The sequence below is a fragment of the Melanotaenia boesemani genome, chromosome 3 (assembly GCF_017639745.1).
Source record: "Melanotaenia boesemani isolate fMelBoe1 chromosome 3, fMelBoe1.pri, whole genome shotgun sequence".
Classification (NCBI taxonomy): domain Eukaryota; kingdom Metazoa; phylum Chordata; class Actinopteri; order Atheriniformes; family Melanotaeniidae; genus Melanotaenia; species Melanotaenia boesemani.
The window spans coordinates 1,205,179-1,228,947 of record NC_055684.1 but is presented as its reverse complement, the minus strand read 5'-3'; the positions used below and the strand labels follow the sequence as shown (position 1 = coordinate 1,228,947).

Here is a 23,769-nt window from a genome sequence, read left to right as displayed (position 1 = left end):
GACTGCTGCCCGGACTAAGGTGGGACTCTTGAAATCAATATGGCATTATGTACATGTAGCAGTGGCGGGGCTGGGGAGGGAGGGGGAGGGGATATAAATGCCTGGAAAACTTCCATAGATCCTAAGTCCAGATTCCACATCCAGAACAATCTGGACTCCAGTGAGTTGGACCAGTAAAATGCATAACAACAGTTATAACAGCATGATAACCTATCATAATATTACAGCTACTTTTATTGATAAATTAGTAGTTTATGTCTCTTATCTTATATCGTTATTTACTAAATTCATCCTGCGGGCCACACTGGACCCTCTGGCAGTCTGGTTTTGGTCCCAGAGCCATATGTTTGACCCCCCTGACCTAGTGACTTATACAGTTTGTGATCAGTTTATTAATCTGTTACCTTCAACTTCTGTAGGTTTGACCCAGTTTGGAGCTGTGATTTTAGCAGAAATGTAGGTCTTCCTCAGGTCACCTGTTCCTCTTCCCTATAGGTGGGACTGTGGAAAAGTCATTCCAGACACAAACGAGAAGGATGTTTGGTCTCCCAGCCAAGACAAACTATCCAGAAAAGTCTGTCCAAGGCCAGCCCGCAAAGCAGCGCCTACAGCAACCTAAAGAGCCTGCAGAGCTTCCTCCATGAGATGGACCTGCTGCGTGGATCCAGACACCAGCAGGTGGAGGACGCCATGCTGTGTAATCTCAGACTGGAACAGGAGCTGTGGAGCTCTAAAGAGACCGTGGCCGCTCTGGAGGACTGCACCCGGGCTCTGAAGAGGGAGCAGGTGGCCATGAGGAGGAAGGTGGAGGAGGCCAGGCAGGCGCTGCTCAGCGGACTTGGCAAAGTGAAAGAACTGGAAGTGAAGGCCAGTCGTGTGCCAGCGCTGCAGAAGCAGATTCTCGAGCTGGAGTCAGAGCTCGTCTACTACAGGTAAAAATAAACCACACACCGTTCTGCGTTCATGTTCAGGCAGTTGCATTCGTTACAGCTGTTCTTTAGGATTTCATCATGTTTAAAATGAATTCTTAATGAGAGGCAAAGTAGCACATACTACAGTCTTCTTCCTCCCTGGGAGGAATATTTCCTCCAAACTCTACGTTTCCATGCTGCCTTATTGAACTGCTGGTTTACCACGTTAAGGAGCCCAGGCACTGGCACACGAGCAGGTTTAAAAACACCCTGGTCCATCAGGTACTGCTGACACATTTATCTGCACCTGAACTCGCTGATTTGGGCTGTTTTCTTTTACAAAGCAGAAATAAATACTCTGTGTCAGACGAACCAGCAGCTGCAGGTCCAAAGCGGTGGACAGAGCTCCGCCTCCACATTAGACAGCTTCCTCTTTGTCCAGTTTTAAAACTCTTCTTAAAACCCATTTTTATTCTTTGGCTTTCAGCCCAGCATGAGACTGATCCTGGTTTAGTTTGCGGTGCTTTGTTTTTTTATTTGTTTTTAATCTTTTAAAACTGTTTATTGTTTTTAAACTGTTTTAAAAACAATAAACAGTTGTTTTATTATATTTTATTATATTATTTATTTCCCTGTTGATTCTTGTGTTTTTGTGTTGCTTGTCCATTTATGTGCAGCACTTTGTTTCAACTGTTTTAAATAAAGTGAGTATGTCAGATACTTCCCGTTGAGGACGTGCTGGTGTAGGATGGTAATTCAGTTTTAATTAACACATCAAAGTGTGTTTTATTTGGTCTTTGTTTAGTTTACTTTTAACACTGTAAGGCCCATTTATGCTGTTTGCTACAGATATGGAGCATTTGCTCCGTCCTCTGCGTCCTTCAAGTGCATAATTTCTTCCGCTGTGGATGCGTTCTCTGACAGAGTAAACGGAGCAGCTCCACCAGGAACCCAGGGGACAATGAAGGCGAAGAAGAAGCTGCAACGCTTTAAATGTCCTCTCAGATCACCTCCTAGCGGTGGGCGACAGTGCGATACCATTAGTTTATGCTACTTTTTCATCAGTGAAACATAATGTGCAATAACCTGTTAAACCAGGAAAGTACCAAAACCAAACCTCATCATCACTTACAGCAGCGTCATCGTGACATCGTGACTTCTGATAGGCTGCCGTAGTCATGTGACATGGAAGGAATTCACTGTTGCTGAGCTTCACGCAGTTTTAGAAGTAAAAACAAATAGCATGTTTTGTATGAGAGGAGCTCCATATCTCCGACACCCCCACCCCCACCATCTCCATTTTCTGCCTCTTTTTCTGTCTCTTTCTGAACATCATCATGATCTCCTCCATCGCCTCCATCTTTGTGAAACAGATGTCAGAACTGGGCGGTGAGCTCTGCGCTGCCCTCTGGTGGATGTGTTGGCTAACAACCGAGACAACGTGGAGGACACGTGTAACAGAAAAAGTAACAGTGAATTTAACGGTTACTCTAGGCGGTAATTTTCCTCAAGTAATTTTAGTGACCGAATAACTTTAATTATTGGAGAAATCGTTTCATCCCTAGTTAGGCGGTACTTGACAGGATGCCATCGTGGTTCATATTCAAGTGTATGAACAAATGACAAGCAAACTCCTTTTTATTCTAGAACTTGTTGCTGCAGCAGGTAAAACACAGCTGGCTACAGATCGGTAGAAACTCGTCTCCAAACAGGGCCGTTATGGAAACTGGAGTTGTTTTGCGCAGGTGGCATTTTGGCCTGTGAACTTCTGGCTCAAGGATGTAAATTGGACATGCAGGTCTCCACGAGGTCCAATCTGCTGTCAGATTTGCCCAAAACAAGCTTGTCATGAGAAACAAGGGCTTGTTTTGGCAGGTTATTACATCAGAGGAGCCTCTGTGGTTAAAATCAACCATAATGAATCATAGCTTCTTCTCCAGCAGAGCGAAATGACTCTGTTTATCTCTGGCTTGTAGCCCGGGGAGCTGGGCCATGCCATTTTGAAGGTTTGATGTGGTTTACGCTCCCAGTTTTCATCCCTGTTGTGTTCGCGTTTATTGAGCGGGCTTCGTGTGTGGCAGGACTGCCGCTACTGTTGGAAACCATTCATTTAGGTGGAAGTAAGGGTGTAATTGGACTTTAAAAGTACAAAGCTGTTGGTTTAGTGTTTATCTCTGTGTCAGTTGTCCCTTCTGCAAACGTATAATCAGTGTCTGCAGGTCTGGTTTTCTTTGTTAGATGTCTCTGAATGCTTGTAACATCTACATTATCTGTATTATGGAGTCTAAGACACAGTCATGCACAATCAAACATATATGATTAAAGTGACTATTTCCTGTATTTAGAATATCCTGAATAAATTCAGGAGCCACAAGTACCCTTCCTTTAACCCTAAACTCTGCTAATCTATGCAGACTGTGTTCCAGAGTCTTTTCACTGCCATCCATTGATGCTGTAATGGCAAATCATTTAACACCACAAAGGCGAGTGAGAGCTCTATTGAGTGAGAACTTCAACAGACTGACTGTTTCCATCAATCTCTGCTCACCTCTTTCTCTCTGCCCCCACATGAACAATACCACATAGACACCCATGTCCTATGGATCTTAGCAACCCTGTTAGCCCCTGAAATCCTTCCTCAGCCACATCTCATCCAGCGACTCTGTTAGACGGCGAAGTGTCACACATATTTATTCATTTTTAATACTTTGTGAATGAATTATCTTGAAATGGAGCCATTACTTTTGTAACATTCTGTCTCCACGGATGGAGTGTTAAGTTAGAAGTTGGCTGAAATCATTAGTTTCAGGAGCCGAGGACAAGTGCAGGCAGATGAGGCAGGAGGCAGACCGCTGCAGGCAGAAGGTTTTAATAAAAAATTAAACATCAGACATGGCATGGACTAAACTAACAGTAGCTAACAACTAGCAGAAAGCAATGAACTGGCAAGGAGGATGTGAAAACCAGCGGCTTAAATACACTGAAGGACAAACCAGACACTGCTGAAGTGAATGAGCTAATCAGACCAGGCGAACTAATGAGCAGAAACCAAAACACAGAGAACATGACCCTAAACACCAAGAACCAAGAACATAAGCCAAAGACAAGAAACCAGAAGATAAACCGTGAATCAGGACATCATTGGCTGTAACGTAATACCTGCAGCTTACTTTCTAAAATGCTGGGACATTAAAATGGGATTAACCCAAGAGCTCCTGTATCTCTGTGATCCACAAGTATGAGATGTTTAGAGATGGAGTGGACACTGATTGTCTCTAAAGCAACTACAACATCTTTCAACTCTTCATATTTTCTAAAGAAGCCCATTCCTGCCATTTGAATGAAAAATATTGACAGAGTAACTCATGACTATGAGATTTAAAGTCGTTATAATGAGATTAAGTTATTGAGATAAAATTAATCATTTTCATGTCATAATATTAATAATTATAACTTTGAAACTCATAATTATGACTTTTCATTGGTGATGTGCACCACACAGCTCTGCTACTTCCACAGAGTCCGTGTCTGCTTCACCACTGCTGGGTAAAAAGAAGGGAGCTAACCCTGAGGCTAGCTGCTGCTAGCTGCTGGGTAAAAAGAAGGGAGCTAACCCTGAGGCTAGCTGCTGCTAGCTGCTGGGTAAAAAGAAGGGAGCTAACCCTGAGGCTAGCTGCTGCTAGCGGCTGGGTACAAAGAAGGGAGCTAACCCTGAGGCTAGCTGCTGCTAGCTGCTGGGTAAAAAGAAGGGAGCTAACCCTGAGGCTAGCTGCTGCTAGCTGCTGGGTAAAAAGAAGGGAGCTAACCCTGAGGCTAGATGCTGCTAGCGGCTGGGTACAAAGAAGGGAGCTAACCCTGAGGCTAGCTGCTGCTAGCTGCTGGGTAAAGTGAAGGGAGCTAAGCCTGAAGCTAGCTGCTGCTAGCTGCTGGGTAAAGTGAAGGGAGCTAACCCTGAGGTTAGCTGCTGCTAGCTGCTGGGTAAAGTAAAGGGAGCTAAGCCTGAAGCTAGCTGCTGCTAGCTGCTGGGTAAAGTAAAGGGAGCTAAGCCTGAAGCTAGCTGCTGCTAGCTGCTGGGTAAAGTAAAGGGAGCTAAGCCTGAAGCTAGCTGCTGCTAGCTGCTGGGTAAAGTGAAGGGAGCTAACCCTGAGGCTAGCTGCTGCTAGCTGCTGGGTAAAGTGAAGGGAGCTAAGCCTGAAGCTAGCTGCTGCTAGCTGCTGGGTAAAGTGAAGGGAGCTAACCCTGAGGCTAGCTGCTGCTAGCTGCTGGGTAAAGTGAAGGGAGCTAACCCTGAGGTTAGCTGCTGCTAGCTGCTGGGTAAAGTAAAGGGAGCTAAGCCTGAAGCTAGCTGCTGCTAGCTGCTGGGTAAAGTAAAGGGAGCTAAGCCTGAAGCTAGCTGCTGCTAGCTGCTGGGTAAAGTAAAGGGAGCTAAGCCTGAAGCTAGCTGCTGCTAGCTGCTGGGTAAAGTAAAGGGAGCTAAGCCTGAAGCTAGCTGCTGCTAGCTGCTGGGTAAAGTGAAGGGAGCTAACCCTGAGGCTAGCTGCTGCTAGCTGCTGGGTAAAGTGAAGGGAGCTAAGCCTGAAGCTAGCTGCTGCTAGCTGCTGGGTAAAGTGAAGGGAGCTAACCCTGAGGCTAGCTGCTGCTAGCTGCTGGGTAAAGTGAAGGGAGCTAAGTCTGAAGCTAGATGCTTCATTATTGTCATTACTGATCTGACAATAGTAATTACATGATTCAGTAGCTTGTAAAACTGTCTTTCGCAATAATATCAGATATAGAGATTCTTTTCTGTGTGATGGTGTCGGTCCTTCACATTGACACGGAGGACTTTTGGGACATGCTTCTCTACAATATTACATCCATTTATTAAGGCTAATGTGTTTTCTTAAGGTGCTGCAAAACTTTTTGAAATAGGTTTAGCTCAGGATCATGTCAACACCTTTGATTATTTTCTTCTTCAGCCATTCTGTTGTAGATCTGAAGCTGTGTTTGGGATCTTTGTTCTGCTGCATGAAACAGTTTCAGCGTTAGCTGTCGGACAGATGTACTCATGGGACTCTAGAATACTTTGGTATTGTTACGACCCCTGGTCTACAGTCCATGGGTGTAAGGCTGTCTGGAGTTTCTGGGTGGGTTTGACGCAGCTCCAGCTGGAACCTCCCCTCCCTCTGACGTCGGCCAGCACGTCCACCCCTACGTTGCACCAGCTGGGATGATGGCTCTGTCCCGCCCACCGGTTCCCCAACCAATCCGGCGGTGCAGCCAGACCTTCAAATGGGAGACGGCCCCAACAATCAGGGCAGCTGTGGGCGCACAGTTTGCCAGGCTGGGTGTTGGAAAGTGATCGCTGAACTTTAGAGTGTGTTTTGTGAGCTTAATTCCTGTCTTGTGAAATTGTGTGCACCATTGTGCTTTTGTGTTGATATTGAGCAGAGACTCTCTCACCAGTTTTGTGTGAGTCATCTTAAGTTATCGTTTTGGATATGGTTAATGCTCTCACCTTTTGTGAGTAGCTTGTTGGTTGTTTGGTTTGGTTATTAGACGCTCTCACCTTTTGTGAGTAGCCATTGGTTAAGTTTCCTTTTTGTACATAGTATAATAGTAATTGTAATATCTCTTTTCTTTCCGTTGCTCTTTTTCTTTTGGCTGGAGTTATATAACCTATATTTAGGACACCCTTTGTTGTATTTTGGATTTTGGTTGTTTATATGAACCCAAATGTGTAAATAAATCTTGGTTATATTTTACGGTTTTGTCCAGCCTTTTTTGTTATCGGCCCTAAACCCCTGGATCTTGTGGAGGGCCGTAACAGTATCCAGAGGGGTTCATGGTCTACTCACTGACTGCAAGGTGCCCAGACCATCATCCCTCCACCACTATGCTGACAGCTGCTGCATGTCCACTTTGGTCTGGTCTGTCCAGAGGACCTTGTTTTAGAAGTATTGTGATTTGTTTAGATGCAGCTTTGCCAGCCTATGCTGTGCTGCCATGTTCTTTTTTTCCACTGCCACCGTTCCCAACAAGCCATACTGGTTCAGTACCGAAAGAGTCTAGAGCTGTTCCTGCACACAGTCTGCAGGTTGATTCTCATCTCTGTTTTCATGATTACTTCGTTCACTTCCCTTCAACATCCCAGCAGACGTCAGGTTTAAAAGACGTTCCTGTGTGTGCGGTGTTTAGTTCACCGAGCGTAGCGGCCGCCCCATAGACCAGGTTCAGTCTCTGCTTATTGGTTTGAAACTTTAGGTGTTGATGCATAATATGTCTGTGATTGCTTCATCAGCTCAGAAAGTTCTGCTGGGATCTACTAAATCTTTTACTTTATAGCTCTGTTTTTCTTTTTTGCTGCTAAAGATAAAGGCGGTCTCAATCAGCGGAGTATACAGAGCTCTGGGTCAGCAGACAATAGGAAGCACAGCCAAGAAAAGATGAGGCGGAGAAAAGCCTACCATCTGGAGGAAGAGGCCAACACTTAACTGTTTGTTCATGAAATGACAGACATGTTCTGCAAGAAGGGAATGGCTTCTTTCATCTTTCCTTTCTGGAGAGCAGAGAGTCACGCTCCCTCATTACAAGTGAACTTTGTCCAGGTGTCATCCAGAGCTTCTTCACTTTAACTCTCCCTTTTCATCTCAGCTCTCTTACTTTATATTGTCCATAGATTCCTCAAGAGCACTTACATATGTGCAAGTTTAAACCTCTTTTTGGTTTCAAATTCACGCCTGCAGACTTCTTCTCGAACCCATGTCCCTCTCTGAAGGCAGGCCCCGGGGAGGCATAATCTCCCAGCCTTTTCATGCTCTCTGCATGGTGCAGAGGGGAGAGGAGAGTCTAGGAGATCAGCATTGTGTGGAGCAGGTGCTGCCATTCATAGCCAGGACTGTGGTTCTGCTGCTGCTGTCTTGTTGCTCTTGAACAAACTTCAACACCCAAAGCTGCCAAGTAGACTTGTTTTAGTGAACTGCTTCTCTCTGTCTCTGGTTTGGATTTACATTCACATCAGCAGAAATACATCACACAAAGTTCACATAAAAAGACTGTTTGGACTGTAGTTGATCTAAAGCACTTTTCCTATGAATCCCACTTAAAACTTCTGAAGTCTCAAAGGGTCTGTTGGGGTTTTTCCTGAAAAATAACAACCCCAAACAGAAGAGATTACTTCTCAGTAATTCCAAACTGTGTGTAAACCATGTTGGTATGAAACTAAAGCTTCATCAGAGGTGGAAGCAACCCCACAGATGCTGCTGTGTTAAAGTAACTGAGGATGGAACAGAGGAAAATATGAAGCATTTTCTTGCATATTATAGTAAATAACTGCTTTAAAATCTGCTGCCGGTGGAGCGTTTCTTTTGGGACCTTATTTTATCCAGAAGGAGATAAAAAGTGGAGGAAAACTCTGCAAACAGGAGGATCCTGCAGAAACATGGAAACACAGTAAATACTTCCTGTAAATCTCAACTAGGAGGGTAACTCTCCTCCTAACTCCGCCTCCCATCAGCTGCTTTCCATGATTGATCCTCATTTTAATCCTGCGATCCAGCAGAACGACACTGATGTCACCATGGTTACGTCCGTCTCACCAATCATCAGCTGCAGGGAGGGAAACATCTGGGACACAGAATGACTGACACCTGTCTTCCTCCAATCAGATCCATGTAACCGGGCAGGAAATAGAGATTTAGGAGGAAACTGCTCTCAGAGGACTCTGGGAAATGGAGTTTTCCAGTAAAGGTGGTTTAATCCTGGTGGATCGAAGTTGTGGAGGCCAGACAGCAAAGTTAAGACAGAATTCATGGTGATGAAGCAGAATTTAGCTTCTGCTGCTTCTGGTTCAGTGAATCTTGGCTGGAGATGATGAAACTTCCAGTTTTCTGCTTTTTGTAGAGAAATCGTTGGTCCGTCTACCAGCCGTGGGGGAACAGGTGGAGCCATAACTTATCTTTACCTGCTCTTTAATTGTTCTTCACTGTGTTTGGTGGAGATGGAGATGGTTTTAATGAGCCCCTAGCTGAGATTCTGGACTTTGGATCCCAAACATCAGACCTGATGCTCAACCCTGTGGAACCGGATGGTAACCGGTAAGACTTACTTTTATTGATTCACTTAACTTGAAATCAAGAGAAATGTGGAACCAACTTAAGGGAATTGCTTCCATTTGTAAAACGTAATTAGAGTTTATCTGAGTTCATTTAATTGAATTAGTTCAACTTGACAGTCCAACCTACTCACAGTTTACTACTAATTGTGCAAAGGCTCATGGGAAATTTATATTCAGCAGGGATTTAACCTTTTGTGATTGCTACCCCATAAATTTGAGTTATGTGCTTTATAGCGTGTTATGTTGACATTTAGACAAAGTTGTTGGGATGTTTTGTTCCGTTTAAATGTTAAAGTTGGTACCAAAGGACAGCACAGAGAGTAAAGCTGGTTAAAAAAAATCAATTTATCGATTTAAATTTTTTAAAATGTCCTGATTTCTGATATGTAACACTACTCTCATGTGACTTACCGAGACTCTGCGAGATCTTAGCATACATACACCTGGTTTCCTGTGTCGCCTACGTCCAATCAGCTTCTTTTGCTGAGATGATGTCACATTCAGATGCTTTCATTCACCAGTGTGGATTGCATCCATCTATAAAGTCTTTTGCAGAATATTACTGATCACATTAGCAGCTAATGCTAGCGGGCACCATCAGGTTCAACAACAGGAAGTGATGTCACCATGCAAGAAGTCTAAAATAAATCGAACATGCTCATTTCCTCTAGAATAGGTTTCCACTTCGTCCAGGAAACAGTCTGATGCTGTTTATCTGGTTTCTATGACGACATGTCTTAGCTGCTCTCTGTGTGCACGGCAGTCAGTACACACACACACACACATACACACACACACACACACATGTTTCCGTCAGAGGACAGAGTGCACATATCGGAAAACACGTGAACTGGCTGGAAATCAGACAGAAAGGTGAGTTTTCTAGATTCTCTCAGGCAGGAGGAGGTGGAAGCATCTCGCTCCAGGGAGGAGCAGACGGAGGATTTCTCCTGCTCCCTGTTACTCCCGTAGCATCACAGTCGTCATGGCAACGTGCACAGCTGATCAAGCTGGAGCTACGTCATTGAAGGAATTTCTGAGTCGTATTCCGGCTTTAAATGGATCCAGTATTCGTTGTAGGTTTTACTGACATCAGCACATATCTGAGATGTGAACTTTAGGAACATTTAGAGCGACTTCGCTGGATGGAGCTTCATCAGGACATCCTGAGTGTTTCCATCACAGCGTTCCTGGCTGGGAATCTGGGAAACGCCAGACTGTTCGGGTGTTTCAGAAATGCATGTAGATGCATCAATTTATTACAGTAATCTGATTACTCCCAGATCACTGAGTTTATTGTACAGTAAATGGAGTGAGTTATTTTAAAAAAGTTATCTGAGAACATCTTTAATATTCAGGAAAAAATGTAGTGTTACATAATTAGCTGTAATTGACTTGATATTGAATCGAATCAGATTTAATCAAAATCGAATCAAAGTAGGCTGCTGTGAATCGAATCGATTAAGGAAATTAAATCAATCCTACTTTCCTTTCAGACGTGGTCAGAAGCTCGTTGCTACGTCAGACGTCACACTTAATTAAAGAAAAATATATAATGTAAACATTAAAGCTGAAGTTTGAGAGAAAAATGTGTTTCTATTGGTATCTAATGACTTTTCTTTAACCAACATGTTTTGATTCTCTTAGACTGAAGCATTTCTGTCTCCACATCAGCTGCCACCGGTTTTTACTACGGTGTCTCTGAGTGGACAAACAAGATTTAAAGCTGCAGCAGCAGCTTTGTCTGAAGGAGCTAGAGCTCCGTTCGGGATCCGTTACGCCTTAAAGCACCATAGAAGAAGAAGACAGAACACGTGTACAGTCATTGCTGCACCTGAGGCCGCTGGATCCACTCACACACGCAAACGTCTTTATATCTGGAAGAAGTTTGGCCACTGATGGCCACCGTACTTTCATAGCTCTGCTTTACCATCTTTACCACTAGATGGCAGTAATTCTCACACAGGACCTTTAAATTTCTTTTGGATAAAAAAGAATATTTCATTGGAGCTTAGCATTGATGTAATTTAGATTGATTCCGATTCTTTATTATAAAGAAAGTAAATCAGTCAAGTCTGACCTAAAATTGTGGAGTGGAACAAACTTAATAACTTGGATAAACGTAATTCAATCAGTTGTTCAGTTAACTGAAAGAATTTAAATTGACTCAACTTTTTTCTGTTTACAGTATCTTATAAACTCCCACCACCCACCCGCTTTAGATTTTTTTATACTCTCCTTTCTTTGACTTTTGGAGTTTGGTATGTTGCTATGGAGAGCTTAACCTCCCTCTAAATGCTATGGAGAGCGGTTTCTGGATGACGTCCTCAGCCAGCGCTAAACAATAATCACCTGTCTGAGGATGTTTTATTTATATCCTAGAAGCCAGGTCCGTGTGCAAACACAACCTGATTACCAGCCGCCAGCTCTGAAAACAGGACCTCTCGCCGTCTCCGTCATGCTGCAGGGCATCAGCAAGCAGCAAACTTCAAGTTCAAGCGGGGGTTTACAGCCGAGCTGCTTTTTAAAGCTCTGCAGAGACGGGAGGCTGACACTGACGGATGACACCTGAAAGAAGAAACTCTTCTTGTGGGAGGAGGAGAGGGTGAACGCTGATGGCGGGCTGTTAATGGAAAGTTGACTTCAGTGCTGCTCTGTGGTAAACACAGAGAGGATTCGGGGTGTCCCGGATCTAACAGCAAACAGCTGAACCAACTCCCACGAGCATTAAAACAGCTTTTAACTTCTGCTAATTGAAAACAGGATTAATTAGATGTCCCCTGACAGCACAACAAACCATGTCGTGCTCAGTTGTATCCAAGTCCATGCACCTTCAGGAATGTGGTTTTAATTCAGCAACAAAATGCTTCTCCATATGTAAACTGCACCACCAGCAGCCTAAGGGCGGGTTTGTAGGCTGGATTCGGAAGCTCCTTCGAATTGGGACAGTGCTTGGCACCACGACGATGTATGTAGCTGACAAATCTGATCCTTGGAGTGCTCAGACCCAGAACTGGGACATAATGAACATGTGCTTGTCATCTTCCTTTGATTAAAAGGTAAACATTGAACACAGAACTTAATGTGCTGTGGTGCCACCACTTGATGGGAAGTATAACTGCTAGCACAATAAACCACATGAGATGATGGAACTGAGACGTTTCACCATGAGATGGAAAATATGAGTTGATAGTGGATCTGATGCAGCAACACGTCTGGAAAAAGTAGTTCCAGGGTGTAAAAAGTAGTTCCAGGGTGATGTTCAGCATGGTGTAAAAAGTAGTTCCAGGGTGATGTTCAGCATGGTGTAAAAAGTAGTTCCAGGGTGATGTTCAGCATGGTGTAAAAAGTAGTTCCAGGGTGGTGTTCAGCACGGTGTAAAAAGTAGTTCCAGGGTGGTGTTCAGCATGGTGTAAAAAGTAGTTCCAGGGTGGTGTTCAGCATGGTGTAAAAAGTAGTTCCAGGGTGATGTTCAGCATGGTGTAAAAAGTAGTTCCAGGGTGATGTTTAACATGGTGTAAAAAGTAGTTACAGGGTGATGTTCGGCACGGTGTAAAAAGTAGTTCCAGAGTGTAAAAAGTAGTTACAGGGTGATGTTCAGCATGGTGTAAAAAGTAGTTCCAGGGTGATGTTCAGCATGGTGTAAAAAGTAGTTCCAGGGTGATGTTCAACATGGTGTAAAAAGTAGTTCCAGGGTGATGTTCAGCACGGTGTAAAAAGTAGTTCCAGGGTGATGTTCAGCATGGTGTAAAAAGTAGTTCCAGGGTGATGTTCAACATGGTGTAAAAAGTAGTTCCAGGGTGATGTTCGGCATGGTGTAAAAAGTAGTTCCAGAGTGTAAAAAGTAGTTACAGGGTGATGTTCAGCATGGTGTAAAAAGTAGTTCCAGGGTGATGTTCAGCATGGTGTAAAAAGTAGTTCCAGGGTGATGTTGAACATGGTGTAAAAAGTAGTTCCAGGGTGATGTTTAACATGGTGTAAAAAGTAGTTCCAGGGTGATGTTCGGCACTGTGTAAAAAGTAGTTCCAGAGTGTAAAAAGTAGTTCCAGGGTGATGTTCGGCATGGTGTAAAAAGTAGTTCCAGGGTGATGTTTGGCACGGTGGAAAAAGTAGTTCCAGGGTGATGTTCAGCACGGTGGAAAAAGTAGTTCCAGGGTGTAAAAAGTAGTTCCAGGGTGATGTTCAGCATGGTGTAAAAAGTAGTTCCAGGGTGATGTTCAGCATGATGTAAAAAGTAGTTCCAGGGTGATGTTCAGCATGGTGTAAAAAGTAGTTCCAGGGTGATGTTCAACATGGTGTAAAAAGTAGTTCCAGGGTGATGTTTAACATGGTGTAAAAAGTAGTTCCAGGGTGATGTTCGGCACGGTGTAAAAAGTAGTTCCAGAGTGTAAAAAGTAGTTCCAGGGTGATGTTCAGCATGGTGTAAAAAGTAGTTCCAGGGTGATGTTCAGCATGGTGTAAAAAGTAGTTCCAGGGTGATGTTCAACATGGTGTAAAAAGTAGTTCCAGGGTGATGTTCAGCACGGTGTAAAAAGTAGTTCCAGGGTGATGTTCAGCATGGTGTAAAAAGTAGTTCCAGGGTGATGTTGAACATGGTGTAAAAAGTAGTTCCAGGGTGATGTTCAGCATGGTGTAAAAAGTAGTTCCAGGGTGATGTTGAACATGGTGTAAAAAGTAGTTCCAGGGTGATGTTCAGCATGGTGTAGCATCTCCTCTTCTTCTAACATGTCTGGAAACGTCTGGGAAGTGAGGAGACCAGTTGCTGGAGTTTTAGGAGAGGAATGTTGTCCCATTCTGGTCTGGTGCAGGATTCTAGCTGCTCTACAGTCCTGGACCTTGGTTGCTGGATTTCTGCTTCCATGATGCTCCAAATGTTGTGTACTGGTGAAAGGTCTGGACTGCAGGCAGGCAAACAAAGGAAAGCAGCGATCATCACTGTAGTCCTCACATCTTCTGTTGGTTCATCCGTCTGATTCTGTTACATCACACACATTTTCATACATGTTTGGATGGAAATACGAAGTTTTGTTAGTTTTTATTTTATTAATTCCTGAGTCAAAAAGCAACAGATCCTCATCGGACCAGTAAAATAACAGCATAATAACCTATAAAATATGATTCACTACAAAGAACAAGATCATGATGTTTACATTTATTGACTGGTCCTTTTAGAAAATAAATAACATTTAAATAATGTAACACTTTCCTTTAAATGTGGTATATATATATGTATATATATATATATATATATATAATGTGTGTGTGTGTGTATATATTTTATAAAGAAGTGTAAATGCATTTTTAATTATTTAGTTGTATAATTTTTTATTAATAAAATTGTTTTATTTATAAAATTGTTCTAAAATAAATATTGTATTTTTGTTATATATTTTAATTTATTTTTATTTTATTAAAACATTACAGTTATTTTTACTAAAATATTATAGTTAATATCTTCTATGTTATTGACTAAATCCATCCCACATTCTAGACAAGTAAAAGTGATTCCTTTGGAAAGTGAAAGCTATGAATGCTGGCACACTGACACAGAGCAGCGAAGAGATCAGATTCTGTGTCTGCTGTATGTTTCCAAGTCTAACCACCATCCAGAATGTCTGCTACCACTCTTTGCTTCGTCCAATCTTTCAAGGGTGTAAACAACTTTAATGATGGAAAACAAATCACATATTCAGAAAGTTATTCTCTTTATTTCATGAGACACAAGGCCAGGAGCTGCAGCTCTGACCATCACACTAGCCTGCATGAGAAGAAAAAAGTCTCATTCCTGAATGCAGCGTTTCCACAGCAACCAAAAAGTTTAGTGTTCACGTCTATGTTGGCCTGACAGCTGCTGACCCTCATGAACTAACAGCTTTTTCTCTGCACTGTAGCCCCCGTCCTAACTTAAACACAGCTCTGATTGATGGCCTGAAATCCCGACGTAGTCCCGACTTTCAGTCACGTTGCACACAGAAAACAAAGTAGTCCCCCTGCCTCCTGCCAACAGGATATAAGCATGAGTATTCTGGGTTTTCTTTTTTTCCAAAGTCAGGCTGCTGAAAATCTTTTTGAGATTTTCTCTTTTCTCGTTTTCTGGCAAGACATCATCATCTGGAAACACTTAGGCGGTGATTTATGAAGGCCCCCTATCGGATTTCCCCCAACACAAGGAGCAGACAGAAAAAAAGGGAAAGCTTAAAAATTCAAACCATTACAAAACCATTGATCCACCCAAGCTGCAGCCTTGGGCTTTTTATCAGGAGCAAAACCTGAATTTCACCATGACATACAGAAAAAACAGAATTACATCTTTGCATCTGCATATTAAAACTTCAAATGTTTCTTGTTGGAAGTCTTGCAAACTAAAATCCTGCAGACTAAAAACTGGATTTTACCACTGACCCACTTTACTGTAAAGTGCCTTAAAGATGCAACGTCTGGCTTCAATTACCCCTCCCAGGATTGGCATACAGCATCACAGGTCTCTATAAAATCATCATGGCAATCATACATGTGCAGTAACATGTTACATGATACCTTGTCCTTCATGTTTGGAGCTAGTTTGGACTCAGCTTCTTTCATCTGGGCAAACCTGAAGTTTAGTTTTAGCCTCTTTGTCAGTTTATATCTGCAGAGAAGCTGCAGAACAACAGAGATTCTGACCTTCCTGACTCTGTTGCAGGTCAGAAGAGTCGAAGCTCCAACTCTCCAGCAACGGCAGGGCAGAACATCAGCTGGGCAGGATGAGCCAGAGATGCTGGTCGGACACCCAACACGACCGCCGATCCCCGACAGGGCGAGCCGTCACCACCCCGGACAAGCGTGAGACAACTTTTCCCTAAAACACCCAGAATCTAGAGCTGATTTTTGTCCAATTATATCTGTTTCTGTTATATTAACCCCATGACGCCAACATTTATTTACATATATATAAAAACAACATAAATACATAAAATAAAGGAAAGAAATAAAAAAAGAAAAAATCAAATTAAATTAGAAAATAAATCAATTATTAATAATAAGTGAATGAAAATAATAATACAAAACAAATACATAAATAATAACAAATCAAATAGATTAACTCAATGAAATGAAATTTTAATTAAATTACTAAAAAGGCCAAAAGCTTGAGGGCTAAATATCAAACCTCCAGAAAAACCAGTGGATATGATGGTGGTGATGGTGGGTTGTGTGTGCAGTGGAGGAGCAGCTGTTTCGGTCAGTGGAAGGCCAGGCGGCCTCGGACGAAGAAGAGGACAAATGGACGGGAGACCAACAGAAACAGGTGGACGAGATGAAGAGGACATTGGCAAGGCTGTCAAGCTGCAGTGACAGGTAGAGTAAATGTCAGTGAAATGTAGAGTACATGTCCATGAAAAGTAGAGTACATGTCCATGAAAAGTAGAGTACATGTCCGTGAAAAGTAGACTACATGTCTGTGAAACGAAGAGTACGTGTCCATGAAAAGTAGAGTATATGCCAGTTAATAGCAGAGAAAATGTCTGTGAAAAGTAGAATACATGTCAGTGAAAAGTAGAGTACATGTCCGGGAAAAGTAGACTACATGTCTTTGAAAAGAAGAGTACATGTCCGTGAAAAGTAAACTAAATGTCTGTGAAAAGTAGACTACATGTCCGTGAAAAGTAGAGTACATGTCCATGAAAAGAAGAGTATGTGTCCATGAAAAGTAGAGTACATGTTAGTTAAAAGTAGAGTACATATCTGTGAAAAGTAGAGTACATGTCCGTAAAAAGAAGAGTACATGTCCATGAAAGGTAGAGTACATGTCTGTGAAAAATAGAGTACATGTTGGTGAATAGCAGAGTACACATCTGTGAAAAGTAGAGTGCATGTTGGTTAAAAGTAGAGTACATGTCAGTAAAAAGTAGAGTACATGTCAGTGAAAAGTAGAATACATGTTAGTGAATAGTAGAGTACATGTCCATGAAAGGTAGAGTATATGTCAGTGAAAAGTAGACTACATGGCCGTGAAAAGTACAGTTCATGTCTTTGAAAGTAGAGTACATGTCCATGAAAAGTAGACTACATGTCCGTGAAAAGTAGACTACGTGTCCGTGAAAAGAAGAGTACATGTCAGTGAAAAGTAGAGTACATGTCCGTGAAAAGTAGACTACATGTCCGTGAAAAGAAGAGTACGTGTCCATGAAAAGTATAGTATATACCAGTTAATAGTAGAGAAAATGTCTGTGAAAAGCAGAGTACATGTCCGTGAAAAGTAGACTACATGTCTTTGAAAAGAAGAGTACATGTCCATGAAAAGTAGAGTACATGTCCGTGAAAAGTAGAGTACATGTCAGTAAAAAGTAGAGTACATGTTAGTGAAAAGTAGACTACATGGCCGTGAAAAGTACAGTTCATGTCTATGAAAGTAGACTACATGTCCATGAAAAGTAGACTACATGTCCGGGAAAAGTAGACTACGTGTCCGTGAAAAGAAGAGTATATACCAGTTAATAGTAAAGAAAATGTCTGTGAAAAGTAGAGTACATGTCAGTGAGAAGTAGAGTACATGTCCGTGAAAAGTAGAGTATATACCAGTTAATAGTAGAGAAAATGTCTGTGAAAAGTAGAGAAAATGTCTGTGAAAAGTAGATTACATGTCAGTGAAAAGTAGAGTACATGTCCGTGAAAAGTAGACTACATGTTTTTGAAAAGAAGAGTACATGTTAGTGAAAAGTAGAGTACATGTCAGTAAAAATTAGAGTACATGTCAGTAAAAAGTAGAGTACATGTCCGTGAAAAATAAAGTACATGTTAATTAAAAGTAGAGTACATATCTGTGAAAAGTAGAGTACATGTTAGTGAATAGTAGAGAGTACACATCTGTGAAAAGTAGAGTACATGTTGGTTAAAAGTGGGGTACATGTTAGTTAAAAGTGGAGTACATGTTAGTGAAAAGTAGAGTATACGCCATTAAAAAGTAGAGTACATGTTAGTGAAGAGTTGAGTACATGTCTGTGAAAAATAAAGTACATGTTAATTAAAAGTAGAGTACATATCTGTGAAAAGTAGAGTACATGTCCGTAAAAAGTAGAGGACATGTTAGTGAAAAGTAGAGTACATTTCCGTGATAAGAAGAGTACATGTTAGTGAATAGTAGAGAGTACACATCTGTGAAAAGTAGAGTACATGTTGGTTAAAAGTGGGGTACATGTTAGTTAAAAGTGGAGTACATGTTAGTGAAAAGTAGAGTATACGCCATTAAAAAGTAGAGTACATGTTAGTGAAGAGTTGAGTACATGTCTGTGAAAAATAGAGTACATGTTGGTGAATAGTATAGTAAACATCTGTAAAAGGTAGAGTACTTTTCTGGGAAAAGTAGAGGACATGTCAGTGAAAGTAAAGTACAAGTCTGAGAAAAGTAGAGTAAATGTCAGTGAAAGTAGATTAATAAATCTAATGTAATCTAATCTAATTTAAGGAAGAGATCAATAGAAAACCACTTCCAGCGTTGGCAGGTTTTATCACACAGCTACCAGAGCGTTTAGCCTGATAAAATATCTGTTTCCTGGTATATATTACTATTTTATTTTATTCTGTCTTGGATTTTGCACATTGTTTTTATTTTTGTTTGTTTTTGCACATCGACCTGGTCCACCTCACTTCTTAAACTTTTATACTTTCATATCCTATTTTACTATTTTGTTTGTTTATTTGAGACAACGTTTGCTGCTACACCCATTAACATACCAGTTTCTCTGTTTCTCTCCTTCTCCTCCTCCAGGTGTGATGACAGGCCGTTCAGGAAGCTGATGTCTAATTTTGGGAGCTCCAGAAGTGAGGAGAGTTGCATCGCTGTGATGGAGCTCCTGGAGAGGGTGACCCGGTTGCATAAGCAGCTGGAGCTAAAGGAAAGCCGGGCGGAGATAGACATGGACCAGGTACAAACCACCACTGATCTCAATCACTGCAGGCTGGTCTCCTGCATCGTCCTCATCTTTCCACAGCTCATCCATCTACAGGAGAAGCTGCTCTGCAGACGATGTTCTGATGGCTTTCCATCCTTAGAAGTGCTGTGGCTGTGAGCAGCTCGCTAAACAAGATTACAGAGGACTGCTGAAGGGTGTTATGAAAGTGGAGGTCTTCAAAGGCCAAACCACAGCTAATGGTCTGATCCTGAAGCCTCCATCTAACCAACCCACCACCAGTGGGAGTAGAGCCCGCCCCCTCTCTGTGTGTAAGTGTGTATTCGCAGCTGTTTCTCGCTGCAGCCGACCACAGAAACACTTGGAAATGTTGTGAATTAAAGCCCTCTTGACACAGTCCAGCAGTATTTTCAGAGCACAGGAAGACAAGCAGAAAGGAAAGAGGGACGTGATGAGTTCCCAGAACATCCCAAAGAGGAAAAGTTAAAGGTAAACAGGGTCCTGACTGTGAGGCTTTGTTTATGTGCAGGATGTGTGGGGTTGGACCTTTGTCCTTCAGACCTCCATGACGTAAAACCACAGGGATTTCCAACAGTTTAGGTGAGGAAGACGTCCCTGTAGAATGGGTGTTTATTATCCTTTAGGCTGGTTAACAGGTAAAATTTATACTTTTCTGAAAAGGGCCTCCAGCTGCTGTTGGAAGGGTTTATTTATATATAACAACCAGCTTCATAATATGTATGTGCTGCTTTTCAGGTTGAAGCAGTCTCACTGCTTCCATTCATGTCTAAACTACTAGAGCGTGCCGTCTTCAGTCAGGTCTCACAGTTCCTCCAAGACAACAACCTGTTAGATCCATATCAGTCTGGCTATAGGCAAGGTCACTCTCCTGAAACTGCTCTCCTGTCAGTTACTGATTCCCTACGGGTTGCCAGATCCGCTGGTCAATCCTCAGTCCTTATACTGCTGGACCTGTCTGCTGCCTTTGACACGGTCAACCATCATATATTGTTCTCCAAACTCTCGGAGCTTGGCATCTCAGGATCTGTCTTCTCGTGGTTCAGGTCCTACCTCACAGGAAGATCCTTCAAAGTATCTTGGCGAGGGGGCGTGTCCAGATCACATGGGCTGACAACAGGGGTGCCTCAGGGCTCGGTGCTTGGCCCTCTTCTCTTTCCACTATACACCTCCTCACTCGGTGCATCATTAGCTCTCATGGTTTCTCCTACCACTGCTATGCAGATGACACTCAGCTTTTCCTTTCTTTCCCACCTGACGACACAACGTCTCAATGTGAATATCAGCATGTTGCTGATATCTTCGCATGGATGAAGGATCGCCACCTTCAGCTAAATCTGTCCAAGATCAAGCTTATTGTCTTTCCAGCCAATCCTTCCTTACCGCCACAGATAAGCGTGCAGCTTGACTCCATCACGCTTGTGTCTACATCTTCTACCAGGAATCTTGGTGTCATGGTAGAAAACCAGCTGACCTTTAAGGACCATGTTGCCTCGGTTGCTCGATCTTGCCGATTTGCTCTCTACAACATCAGGAGGATCAGACCCTACCTGGCTGAACACACGACACAGCTCCTGGTCCAGGCTCTGGTCATTTCTCGCATTGACTACTGCAACTCCTTACTGGCTGGCCTGCCTGCATGCTCAGTTAAACCTCTGCAGATGATCCAGAACGCAGCAGCACGTCTGGTCTTCAACCAGCCCAAAAGAGCTCATGTCACTCCGCTGCTAATTGCTCTCCACTGGCTTCAAGTTGCAGCGCATCAGATTCAAAGCTCTGCTTCTGGCTTACAAAACAATAACCCAAACGGCTCCGGTCTACCTCCACTCCTTAATCCAGAGCTACATTCCCTCTCCACAGTTACACTCTGCCAGTGAAAGACGCCTAGTGCTCCCACCACAAGGTGGCTTCACATCAGTAGCTAGACTCTTCTCCTCTGTTGTTTCCCGGTGGTGGAACCATCTACCAAACTCTGTCCGATCCACAGAGTCCTTAGCAGACGTTTTGCTGCCATCAGATTCACTATCAGCTCATATTTTCCATCACATGGTGAAATGTCTCAGTTTATCATCTGATATGTTGTTGATCTTCTACTGGGAATAAAATATGACCTGATTAGATTCTGCTTTTAGTTAAATTTTACATTATATCCAAACTTTTTTAAAATTGGGTTGTAATTAAAAACATTTTTAGTTTCAAGTTATTTTTACATTTTCTGGTTTATAGACATGATCTGGAAAAGCACATTTTATAAATCCTTTTCACAACACCACATGCTCATATAAGATGAAGACTTTATTTCAGAAGGGCTTTGTTTCTTTGTTCTTCCAGATGAAGGACTCCTTGATGCAGGATCTGCAGCAGAAAGCTGGGGAGACCGAGCTGCTTCAGAAGGAGCTGCAGAAGCTGGAGACAGACAGGGTTCGCCTGTCGCTGGTGGAGGAGAAGCTTGTGGACATCCTGCAGCTCCTGCAGCAGCTCAGAGACCTGGTAAGATACAGTTTCAGGTTGTCTCAACAGTATGTTTAACCCTTAAACCTCTATCAGGTCTCATTGAGGTCTCTCCTCCTCCACCAGGAGCGGTGGTGTGTAGCTCTGTGGGGTAAACTGTGATGGATATTTTACCCTTTAGCTGATCTACGGAAGTTTTCCAGGCATTTCTATCCCGTCCAGCAGGTTTACAATCCAGCCACTAAATGTAGTTTTATTCAGAGACTCTATCTGGTAAATCCACAATGATCCATGATAACAGCATTATTTAACACATTTCATCATAAAAACATCACCATAACTACTATGTTGCTAAGAGACCTCTATTTAGACCTGGACATGATGATGAAGCCACTTCCTGTCAGACTTTCCACCAATCAGAGAGCTTAGATTGACGGTAACGTCCAATCAGGAGCAGCCAAAGATCAACCAGTGAGCAGAAAGTTCTATGTGTGTGTGAAAAGAAGAAAAATAATGCTCCTCTATGGCTGGAATAAAGCCAAGAAGACGTTTCTGATGCACGGTGGTGCCACAAAGCAGCTGAGCTGGAGTTGGTTTAGTGAGGATAGCAGGTAAATAGTAGCAGGAATAACTGGAAATGAGGAAAAAGTGGAAACATGGAAATAGTTTCTGTTGTGTGTTTGTTTCAATAACAATATTTTTTTTCTTGAAAGCCAAAACTTGAGAGAACGATGAGATGAGAAAAGGTTTGGTCACTGTTGATCTGTGTGTTATTTCTACAAAGTTCTGTTAGTAATAAATTCTGCTTTCTTCTTCTGGTCGGCCTTTATGCTGATATATCTATTCATACATTCATTTTACATAATTTTACCTCCCAGTCTGACAGCTGCTACACACTGGTTTATACTGGGATTAAAAGCTGCTACAGACTGGTTTATACTGGGATTAAAAGCTGCTACAGACTGGTTTATACTGGGATTAAAAGCTGCTACAGACTGGTTTATACTGGGATTAAAAGCTGTTACAGACTGGTTTATACTGGGATTAAAAGCTGCTACACACTGGTTTATACTGGGATTAAAAGCTGCTACCGACTGGTTTATACTGGGATTCAAAGCTGCTACACACTGGTTTATACTGGGATTAAAAGCTGCTACAGACTGGTTTATACTGGGATTAAAAGCTGCTACAGACTGGTTTATACTGGGATTCAAAGCTGCTACAGACTGGTTTATACTGGGATTCAAAGCTACTACACACTGGTTTATACTGGGATTCAAAGCTGCTACAGACTGGTTTATACTGGGATTCAAAGCTACTACACACTGGTTTATACTGGGATTAGAAGCTACTACAGACTGGTTTATACTGGGATTAAAAGCTGCTACAGACTGGTTTATACTGGGATTAAAAGCTGCTACACACTGGTTTATACTGGGATTAAAAGCTGCTACCGACTGGTTTATACTGGGATTCAAAGCTGCTACAGACTGGTTTATACTGGGATTAAAAGCTGCTACACACTGGTTTATACTGGGATTAAAAGCTACTACCGACTGGTTTATACTGGGATTAAAAGCTGCTACAGACTGGTTTATACTGGGATTCAAAGCTGCTACACACTGGTTTATACTGGGATTCAAAGCTACTACACACTGGTCTATACTGGGATTCAAAGCTGCTACAGACTGGTTTATGCTGGGATTCAAAGCTGCTACACACTGGTTTATACTGGGATTCAAAGCTGATACAGACTGGTTTATACTGGGATTAAAAGCTGCTACCGACTGGTTTATACTGGGATTAAAAGCTGCCACACACTGGTTTATACTGGGATTAAAAGCTGCTACACACTGGTTTATACTGGGATTAAAAGCTGCTACAGACTGGTTTATACTGGGATTCAAAGCTGCTACACACTGGTTTATACTGGGATTCAAAGCTACTACACACTGGTTTATACTGGGATTCAAAGCTGCTACAGACTGGTTTATACTGGGATTCAAAGCTGCTACACACTGGTTTATACTGGGATTAAAAGCTACTACACACTGGTTTATACTGGGATTCAAAGCTGCTACAGACTGGTTTATACTGGGATTCAGAGCCACAACACACTGGTTTATACTGGGATTAAAAGCTGCTACACACTGGTTTATACTGGGATTCAAAGCTGCTACCGACTGGTTTATACTGGGATTCAAAGCTGCTACAGACTGGTTTATACTGGGATTAAAAGCTGCTACAGACTGGTTTATACTGGGATTAAAAGCTACTACAGACTGGTTTATACTGGGATTCAAAGCTGCTACACACTGGTTTATACTGGGATTCAAAGCTGATACAGACTGGTTTATACTGGGATTAAAAGCTGCTACCGACTGGTTTATACTGGGATTAAAAGCTGCCA

General features: G+C 42.4%; 1 protein-coding gene across 1 annotated transcript in view; it reads left to right on the top strand.

The window, feature by feature from the left end:
* The window catches only part of efcc1 (EF-hand and coiled-coil domain containing 1), a 48,405-nt gene that overhangs the window by 1,009 nt on the left and 23,627 nt on the right, over positions 1 to 23,769 (top strand). The window contains exons 2-6 of the mRNA XM_041981750.1: positions 496 to 932; positions 15,686 to 15,825; positions 16,203 to 16,338; positions 18,749 to 18,905; positions 21,240 to 21,398. Of these exons, the coding sequence (XP_041837684.1) occupies positions 496 to 932; positions 15,686 to 15,825; positions 16,203 to 16,338; positions 18,749 to 18,905; positions 21,240 to 21,398 (1,029 nt within the window). The remainder of the gene's footprint in view (positions 1 to 495; positions 933 to 15,685; positions 15,826 to 16,202; positions 16,339 to 18,748; positions 18,906 to 21,239; positions 21,399 to 23,769) is intronic.